The sequence below is a fragment of the Gastrolobium bilobum genome, unplaced genomic scaffold (genome assembly GCF_033153095.1).
Source record: "Gastrolobium bilobum isolate Gb01-03AN ecotype WA unplaced genomic scaffold, APGP_CSIRO_Gbil_v1 utg10711, whole genome shotgun sequence".
NCBI lineage: Eukaryota > Viridiplantae > Streptophyta > Magnoliopsida > Fabales > Fabaceae > Gastrolobium > Gastrolobium bilobum.
In genome coordinates this window covers 57491-67993 of record NW_026899463.1, presented here as the reverse complement: position 1 = coordinate 67993, position 10503 = coordinate 57491, and the positions used below count along the sequence as shown (strand labels likewise).

At 34.2% G+C, this 10503-nt stretch overlaps 1 protein-coding gene across 1 annotated transcript; it reads right to left on the bottom strand.

Annotated features, from left to right (window-relative positions):
- Nucleotides 1-1788: 1788 nt before the first annotated feature.
- On the bottom strand, nucleotides 1789-5018 carry LOC133290558 (uncharacterized). Its single transcript, XM_061488654.1, has 5 exons — nucleotides 4529-5018; nucleotides 3745-3802; nucleotides 3573-3656; nucleotides 3276-3417; nucleotides 1789-2187 (listed from the first exon to the last, which is right to left on the bottom strand). Exons 1-5 carry the CDS (start codon nucleotides 5016-5018, stop codon nucleotides 1816-1818), a joined length of 1146 nt encoding a protein of 381 aa, XP_061344638.1. The 3' UTR covers nucleotides 1789-1815.
- Nucleotides 5019-10503: the final 5485 nt, after the last annotated feature.

Genomic DNA, 10503 nt, shown 5'->3' with positions numbered 1-10503 from the left:
AAAAGAGAAAAAGAGAGAGAAAGTGATTCTGATCTATCTTTACTCGAAGAAAAGAAAAGTACATTTGTTAAAAAAGTGATTCACAAGTCACGGTAACCAAGTAAGCTGGTTATAGTAACAATGGGTAAAACTATTTCTATATACAAAAAAAGAAAAGAGAAAGAATGCATCATTAAGGTAACTAAGGTAAAACACTAAAGTAACTAAGATAAATCTGATAAATCAGTAAAGTATAGTTACAACTAAAGGTAGTACAACTATAGCTAAAGTTTGGACACTTATTGCTAAGAGGTAACATGTCAACTCTGCCTTTATTTATTTTTTTAAATTATTATTTATCTTTATATTTTTTATTATTTGTATTTTTTTTAGGTGTTATTATTTTTTTAATAATTTATTATGTTACATACACACACACACATATATATATATATATATATATATATATATATATATATATATATATATTTTTTTTTAATAAATATAATTTTTCGTTATTTCCGCAACCGCAACCCGCAATAACGCTATAGCGGTTTTGGGGTTGGCCGCATCAGGCCGCAATCCGCATTTGATAACTATGCTTTTAAGTTTGTGCAAGGTTGTAATAAATATAGTTTTCATGTTTAATACATAAATGACTCCAGCAAACTAACAGGAACTAAAAATAGCAGAAACCAGAAAGTATTCCTCTATCTGGCTATTCAATTATGTGGACGAGCCCTCTTGGATTTGTGGAGTGGGGTTTGCTACGGATTTAAATTATCTTTCTTGAATAATAATATGAGAAAAAGTATTCAATTATTTTAGACAGTTTTGTCTAATGTTTACTGAAATGATGTTGTTTTGGAGTTGAAAAATAAAAAAATAAGAATGATAAAGACTATTATAACCCTGAAATAAATTAAAATTACAAATACACCATGATTTCCGTCCCAGAACGATGTCGTTTCGGTGAACATTAGACAAAGTTGTCTAAAGTAATTTAAGAAAAAACGAACCCTAATAAGATATAGTCTTCTTGAAGAGAACTGAATATAATTTAATTTATTTATGCAAAGATCCATCATGATTGGTTATTGGATTCATTTATTATATTAGAAAAATGTTTTGTTTTTCTCTTTAACAAGATGATATCCGATTATACAAAAATCCAAATCCTGTTTCTAGTCTATAGGTCCGGGTGTCTTGCCCAAAGTATAAAAGTCATGAGAATGCAAAAAGTTCTTAACCATTCCAGTCACGAGCAATCATGTGTCACAATTATCATTTTAGCATGTCTCAAGCAATACCCCACAGTTGCTGGTGATCTCGAAACCAAATGCAGCAGATGTCTATCAACAAGGAAACACGGCCAGTGTTCTATCATTTTCAGCCATTACAAGAGGGGTTCTTCATTCATATGTGATTATAGCTTTTCCAACACGATGCATACATGCGTGTAAGGTAGGCCAAAGGGGCGCCAATAATTAAAACGAAGCAGTGTTACTTTATGGTTGTAACGAGATGCTCTTACGTGTTTTCAGAATAAAAGATAAGTCTTCTTTAGAAGCACTTACACAGACCACGAATTGGTTATCTATTGCCTGCTGTACTTGCTTCAAAGAAACTGATCTTTTAAACTGTACAAAAAATTGTACACCAATTTGTAAGGCAGAAGCCTAGTACTAAATGATTTAATTCACTTCAGCTTTTAGTAATCTACAATCTAAGAATCCATCATGTTTGGGGACTACATGAGATTTATACACAAATTCCCCTCCATCATTACTCAATCTAAGGCTAAGAGAGTATTACACTAACACCACTGTTGAACAATCATTCAGACGGGAAACTCAAATCATCAATGGCAATAGATAGATCGGATTCCATCGCGTTATCACTGTCCTCGTGCTCAGCATTACTATCAATGATGCCATTCTCTTCCCTCCCTTCTGCTGCAGCTATACATTCCTGAAATCTGTAGCAACTGATGATATGGTCATTGGTTAAACCAGCAACTTGCATGAAGGAATATACCACTGTGGGGCCTACACCGCGCAAGCCTCTTCTAACAAGGTCTTTGCTAATAACATCAGCCTTTGGTGTTTTCACAGGAACCTGTCTTGGATATCTGAACCTGTTAACTATGGGCTTGTGGTTCACAAAACTCCAAATATACTTGTCAAAGGACCCAAACTCATCTATGACCTGGCACCAGGAAAAACCTGCAAAAGGTTAGTTGCAATGATAATCATAGGCATAGCCATTATGCAAATTGTGCAATATGCAGTTATGACTGTTCGGTAAAAAAGGGCATTGTAGTGCTAATTGATGGTTGGAAAAGCTAGACATGCTGGCAGGTTAAAGAATCCAAATAAGTGGGTTACATATCACTGTTGCAAACTAGATTACTCTGTACGGAAGATTAATATCATGTTTCTCGACATATGGGGTCATGCATATTGAATAAGGATCAGGACCACCATCCAATTTACCTTTATGACCTGACCTACCTGATCAAATGATCATTGAACACCAATTTTAAGTCATTCAATTGTTCCTTATAGAGACGGGAAAAAAGAAAGTCATCCAATTGATCCAGCAAAATTTGAGACATCCAAGAGGGTCATAGTCATATATGGGTAAGAAAAGTAACTTGAAATCATTTTAAAAAAGGGGAACAAAATGTGTCAATTACCAAATTCTACTTGCAAATTTATTTTCCATAAACTGTGCACAAGCTAATAGTACGACTGCATTTAAGTTCAAGTGACCCCACAATTTTGTCAAATTGAAAACGCAGTCATATAAGGAAAAGGCTAAGTACTGCACGAATAATAAAAAAAAAATGTTAGTGCTCAATTTGTGAAAGATGTCACTGTAAGCAGGATAATCTTCCAAACATCAAAGCAAAAATGAAGACGAAATTTTTTTTTTTAAAAAAAAGCTCCAATCTTCTTGCAAGAAATTAAGTAGTTGACTTTCCAAACTAACATATCCAAATAAGAATAAACATGCAGGTGCCTTAGGATTCTACTTTATGATCACAAATAATGAATTTGGAATTTTGAAATACCACCTAACTCAGCTTGTAAAATCACTATGATGTCCCCTTGATGGTGTAAATATCCCCCAATATAGAAGAAAGGATTTACAGATGGCAGTGAAATACTGCCAAGCCTGAATCCCATGGTTATCTTGACTTCCAATGGTCCAGGAAGTAATAAACAATTATGAATCAGCCCAAGAGTGTGCATATTTCAAAGATTACGAAAGTCAAGAGAAAATTAGTCTACCTTTGAAATTTGACGTGCATTCTCAATTATGGCACGCAATTTATGTTCAGAAAGTAGGGAGCTTGCAATAGTTCCTGGTGCCATCATCTTCTTCTCATTCAATTTTGACACAGCAATTGGATCAAAGTCTGAAAAAACTTCCCTGCAAAGAACCTTATTAACAAAAATGATGGGAACAAAGTCAAGAGGAAACAGGCTACAGCTGAGGACAAAGTCTTTATGCAGCTGGCCAGTACAGATTTGAGGCTAAGAAGAATGTGAAAAAAGAAAATACAGAACTTCTACAGAGAAGAATACCTAAAAATATATCTTTTGCTTAGAATAGCTGGCCATGTGAGTTCAGCCAGAACACTTGAAAGTACAAGAAGCTCAAATAATTTCCTGCATTAGATCAAGACTTTCAAGCAAAGCATGTAAAGAAGAATTCCTTTTCAGCCAGCATAAAAAATTAGTTCAGTGTATCACATACTTGTCATCATGTACCGGAACTCCCCATTCTTCGTCGTGGAAAGTAGCATAACATGGTTCTAGTATAAACAGGTGAACTTGGTCAGAAAACTAAACTGAAAAAAAACCCAATCTAGTTCAGAACTTAACACTCAAAACAAGTGTTATGGAGGAATTTCTAGGGAAGATATGGCTGGCCCATGTGCATTTATCTTCACATCCATCAACATATCAGCGACATATCATTTAGTCACTTAGAGTTCCTAATTTTCTCTTCAACAGGCATAAACATCAAACAAAATCCATAGAAAAGGTACACATCCAATGCATGCTTTACTATATTTTGGCTAAATTCCCATATCATACTCATTTGACAATTTATATGGAAATATACATATTACGCTACCAAATGGAAGAAACTCAACATCTTAAAAGGCACCCTCAATAAGCCATAGTTCATACTCATTTGACAATTTATATGGAAATATACATATTACCCTACCAAATGGAGGTCTAAACTTAATGTAAAATCTATATATTCAAGAACTGAAATATATGAAGTTAAATGAGAATCATACAACTCTCAAATTACAAGTACAAATATATAAGGCAAGTCAAATTTGAAATGCAATACCATGCACACATTCTTGACAATAATTCAACATCCAAAAGAAACTGAAGCATCTTCCAAAAAGGCCTAATACTTAGTATAATCGTTGTGATAAATACATCAATGGGCCTGCTATTTTACAATAAGCATTAGTATGTTTCCTTAACAATTTAGGAAAAGTCAAAGAAGAACAAACCAGTATTAGGAGTGACCCAGGTACACCTCTTCTTGGACTGTGAACCATCAGGAGGGGACTCTAACGCACCATCAGAAACAACACTTCTTGGCTTTGACACATGCAGCTTCTTTCTGCTACCAAGGCTATAGGACCGAGTCAATCTTCCAGTAGATGCTCTACTATGAAATGAATCAGTGGAGGCATCAGATGAACATGAAGCATTCAGAGATAAATTAGAATGAAGTAACTGCTCATGCCGGCAGAGTAGAGAAGAAACGCTGACAGAATGCGACTGAGAAGAGGAAGTGACAATTGAGGACAACACTTGTTGGGATTTCTTCTCTTTGACTGATGCAACCTCATCCAGAAATATATCAACTTTCCTCAGTGGCTTTGAAGCTGGTTTCCTTGAACTCAAAGACCCTGTCTTGTTTCCAGCTGGTCCAAGCACAGGTCTTGCTTCTGAATCAGCAACATTCATAGACCTCAATTTGGGACCTCCAGACATTGATAATAATATAGCTTTGATTTCTTAACCCTCCAAAACAATCACCTGAAATTTTTTATCTCACCACTCCAGTGGATTCTTCAAGCTCTAATTATCCATCAGCAGCCTATAAAATTCACTGAAAGCCTCATTTTTTGTTCATTAGTTGGAGTCAGAGGAAACCATAATCAATATCACACAAACTTCGGAAAACACCAAATGCACAGTGATTTAGCTCCCCACACTCCCAAAATAGATCTCAAGTTTTTACTTCCAAAATACACTAATTGATGTAAGAACTGTCTAAGGGTATCGCTCAAAATCCTAAAATCACCCAACTACAGGCTCAAAACCCCAACTCTAAGAGCAACTAGAACACTCCAAACCCCCCATTCCTCTCAAACCCAAAATTTTAAATCAGCCCATAACCCAGAAAAAAACTTGAATCCAATGGGATATACCAACTACCAACATGACATGATCAAAAAGTCAGAAAAGTGGGTTCAGCTTTGACGACAAAGTTAGGGGTGCAAAATGGAGACAATAAAGGGTTGTATTCCATATTCCTGAAAACTTTCAAAAAAAAGAAAAAGAGAGCTTCACAGAGCCTCGAAACTCTGAGATTCCATTCTGCATTGTGGAAAACGAGAGCGCCTCTGCACTGCAAGTCTGCAACCTCAAAAGGAAAAAGCAGGTGCTTCAAAGTTCAATTTTTTTTTTTTTTCCAGTCATCCCACATGGAGGAAAAAAGCTGACACATTCCTTTGCAATTCTCATGCTTCTTTCCTATTTTCCCATAAAACAGCAGAGAAAGTTTAGTTCCCAGGAAAATGCACTGTGGCCTTGAACAAGAGTGTGTATTGAATTTTTTTTAGTACAAAAGTATGCATTGAATTCAGGGAGGGGAGGGTCATGTTTATAAATTCTTATGAATTATATTGTATATTAGGGATAGTATAAAATTATTTCATGTTTTTCTCACATAAAAAGTTATAACATCATTTTTTTTCTTTTTTCTTTTTTTAATGAATGGTGGGCTCCACCATATTATGTATCTATAGTAGGAGATACTTATCTTCTACAACTTGAGAAAAATAGAACCCATAGTATATTGTGTGTTGAAATACAATTATTAGATAGTGTAGTTTGTAAGTAAATTTTTAATATAATTTTTTCAATCCAATAACATAAGTAGGGGTAAAATTGAGCTGAGCTGAGCTCAGTCGAGCTTTGTCCCGACAAAAAAGCTCAAGCCTATGCCAAAAAATTTCAATTTGACCTGGTTCGATAGCATAGTACAAATTTAATTGTTAGCTTGGCCTGACCCATTTATAAAAAAACAAATGATCCGGCCCGACCCGTTAGTCTATTAATTTTTAACTTCCAAGTAGAATCATGAATCAACTTTACAAAATACTCAATTTTGTTGTTAAAACAAAAATCACAATTTCAACGTCCTAACGAACCATGAATCACAACAACTTATTACAATATGTATTTAAGTCACTTTCAAAAGCAAAATGTCCAAACTAAATAACATATATTTCATCAGATTGAACAAACCAATCCATACTATGTAAATTAAAATAATTTTATGAATCCCACAAACACATCATGATACTTGTAGTAGCCAAAAACTTCTCATCATCTTCTTTCTCTTGCAAATACAATTTCAAGGTTACATAAGTTGACAAACAATTTATAAATGTAGAAAACAAAAAACAAGATTAAAGAATAGAAATAAAATAAGATTAAGAACAAAAAACTTTTTGATACCTTTTATTTTTTCTTCAAGCCATATTTATTACGTAGCCAATCTCCATCACGTATTAAAGCTTGGATGGTATCTTCAGTCAAGCTAGAATGATAAGCATTAATAACTCTTTCTCCAATACTAAATGTTGATTTTGATGCTATTGTAGAGATTGGAACAAAATTTATGCCCCTCCCAATGGTGGTATTGGTGGGGATCAAACATATGTCCTTCCACCACCTACTCAGCTCACATGCATTAATTGAGCTATCAGATACTATTATGAATAATATTATTTTATTTTATTTTATTTCAAATAAATAATAAGATATAGCCCGGCCTGTAGGCTTATAGGCCCGACATATAAAAAAAACTTATGGCTTGCTTCCTAAATAGGTTTTTTTAAAAGCTTGGGTCTGTTCTATTTATCTATATATAATTGGCTGAGCCTGATCTGATATAGGCTAGGCCGTAAGTCCCTGTAAATCGGCTCAACCTACTTTCACCCCTAAACATAGATAAAAGTATAACACCACTTTTTTTATTTTTTATTATTTTAAGGTTCATTGAAGTGAGAGAATCAAAGAGTAAAAAGATGATGGGGGAGAGAGAGCATAAAAATTAATCTTTTACCGGCTGTGACCGTTACAGGCATATCGGATGTGACTTCTTCCATAACACCAATCTGCCCCTGTTTGACAGTTGACCATTAATATACCCGGGTATCCCCCTCCTTACTCGCATATATTTCACGAAATAAATCTGTTCTTACATATGTTGAATTTTACCCGAGTAAGTAAGGGGATACCCGGGTATGCAGTTATTTACCCGGGTAAGGAGGGGATACTGGGTACATCACTGCTTTAATTTTTTTTATTTTATATAATTTCCTTTTTTTGGGAGCTTCTGGGTTGGAAATGGAGTGTAAGAGAAAGAAGGAATCCACAGAATCAAACAACTTGAACCGAGCTTCGACATGATGGAGTGTAAGAGAGAGGCATCATATTTTATCCATACAATTGCCAAGATCCTAAATTTACAAAAAAAAAATTGCAGTATAAACTTGGTGGCGCAGTCACTGTAAGGGTTGAAAACAAAATAATAACAAATAAAGACATGCATCAGTGCATCTGAACCAACCGTGCATAAAAGTTTTACCAGCTCCAAGCAATATATGCAGACTCTGTATCTCTAAAGTGCCTACTTAAACTATGGCCAATGGGAAATTCCCTCTCAAGACAAGTCTACAACTCCAAGGACAAGATTTTTATCTTGACAACAGTTCTCATTAGGATTCCAATGACATATTGGAGAATAATCTTTTTGGAATTCTTGTTGAATACTGGCAGTGACCTTCCATTTTATAACAATATCTCATGGAAATGACACACTTCAGAGGTTTTGGAAAGAATAAGGCTAAATTTTTTTTGTAGTGTGCAATTGTTAAAGGTAGGAAATTAGTTTAAATAGAAGGAGAGGGTAGAAGAGGGGGCATTCTGATTTGCTATTGGCAGGAACCAAGTTAAAATATGAGAAACGTGGCTTTCGTGATTTCAGCATGCCAAGAACTCGTTTCAACACCTTATCTGTTGAGTTGTGATGGATTCAACACTGATGGGCTGGCTGCAATTGCCACTAATTTTCAGATTACCCGGGTATCCCCTCCTTACCCGGATAAATAATTCAAGCATTTTTTCATATTACGAACAATACACGGGTATCCCTTTGACTACCCGGGTAGGGTGAAATTTTCAAATTATATCTGGGTATTCCTCTGCCTACCCGAGTATTAAACGTAAACAGAAGAAGATGGGTGATATGTTTTGGTTGAAGGACGAATTAGTAATTAATTATTATATTAATGCTACAGTGGTCAAAAAGTCGTTGCCTCTTTTTCACGAAATTATTAACAGGTGCTTTGCGCGCACAACCCAACTTTACTACGCATTCGGTCCTTACTGCAATTGTGGCAATTTAATTTAGGGGAAATATTTTCTCGAAAGAATATTTTTCATGTCATTCATATATCGATTTACATGTTTTTGCTTTTTTTTTTCTTAATGATGAGACCCACTTTAAACATGTTTGTGTAAAAAAATTCTTCCTCTCATAATAGGAGAAAAACAAAGCCCTTTAATTTAACTACTCACCTGTGTTTATTAGGAACGTTCAATAAAAGATTGTGAAACAGTTTCGTATCTTAAGGAGAAAGGGCAGCTTCTAGTAAATAGGCGTGTTAAAACATGTTATGACATGCAGATTGACCCGCGACACCCGCTATATGACATGAAAATTTGTATTTGGATTAACTCACAAAAAAGTTCGTGTCATGCTCGTTTTGGAAAGGATATTAGATGGGAACGAAAATTTTGGTAGCATTTATTTATTTTTAATTTTTTGCTTTTAATTTTAAATCTCAAATTTTTAATTTCTTTGGTATAAATGAAACAAAACCTTTGCAATAAATATTATGAGCTCGTTTGGTGGACATGATAGGTAAGAACGGATAGGATAAGGGAGTTGGATAAAGATAGGATATGATATGGGACTGATAAGCCAATATCATGTCTTGTGTTTAATGGCCACCTGATTAACAATCTGATAAGATTATGTTATCCTATCATGTGTTTGAGGCGAACCAGATATCATCACCATATGAACAAATAGACTAAAATACCTTTTTTAACATAACGTCATATAATTTATCAAAAACTACTTTTTAAATTTTTTAAATTTATTTATACAATACAATTCTAACAATTATAATTTTAAACAACATATTTTTAATTAAAATTTTCACTCTTAAAACTTTTTCTCTCTCTTCAAGCGAGTATTTCTCTTTCTTCTTCCTTCAGTTCTGTTCCTGACTTAAGTTTCTTTCTTTTGTTTCTTTTTTAAGTTCCATTGGCCAAATTTAATCACAAGAGGTTGTTGAGGATTCAGTCTCCGCCGACCACCGCTTGAAGACTCTTCCTCTTATGAGTTTTTTTTCTCCCAAATCTAAGCCGCCATAAATCTGGGTTTTTTTTTTCACCTGAATCGCTTCAATGGTGGAAACGTTTGTCTCCACTAATCTTATGCGTTTACACGTCGATCCCAACCAGTTTGAGAGAAAAAATGATCTCAAGTACGATTCAGATCCTATTGGGTAGCGTGGGGATATACTGGGTATCCAATATTGATATCTTATCTTGTTGAATCCTGCTCCAGCTCCCCCTATAGGATAAGAAATCATGTATTGGATAGGATAAAATGAGACAATAGGATAAGTTAATCATATCCTATTGATCCACCAAACAAGAGATAAAAATAGGATATGATAAGTTATTCTATCCTATCTTCTTTATCAGGTCCTCCAAACACGCCCTATAAGTGTATAGTGTAGGGAAAATAGTAGTTACACATTATTTTATTTTTTTCATACTTTATTTTCAAGAATCTTATTTTTAAAATATCAAAATGTGTTAAATTATATGTCTCTTTTATTTAATTAGTTAAAAGTTATAAATGTTAAAATCGATTGTTAATTTTGTGTATGATGTAAAAATGATAGCAATAAAAGAGCTTTTCTTCACATGCTCACAAATGAGAATCTCAACGGAAGAAAACTCAATTAGTAAGGATCACCATAAATGAGAAGTATCACACTCTAAATAATTGATAAGTATCACTATCTTTAAGCTTTATTAGTATTCTGTAATTTGGATACATGATTGTACGATACTTGTTGAATTTACACTCTTATATGATAAA

Coding starts and splice junctions, on each gene's coding strand:
- LOC133290558 (XM_061488654.1), bottom strand. CDS start 5,018: ATGTCTGGAGGTCCCAAATTGAGGTCTATGAATGTTGCTGATTCAGAA. Junction 3,803..4,528: donor CTGGGTCACTCCTAATACTG/GTTTGTTCTTCT, acceptor TGTTTATACTAG/AACCATGTTATGCTACTTTC. Junction 2,188..3,275: donor ATGCACGTCAAATTTCAAAG/GTAGACTAATTT, acceptor TCCTGGTGCCAG/GTCATAGATGAGTTTGGGTC.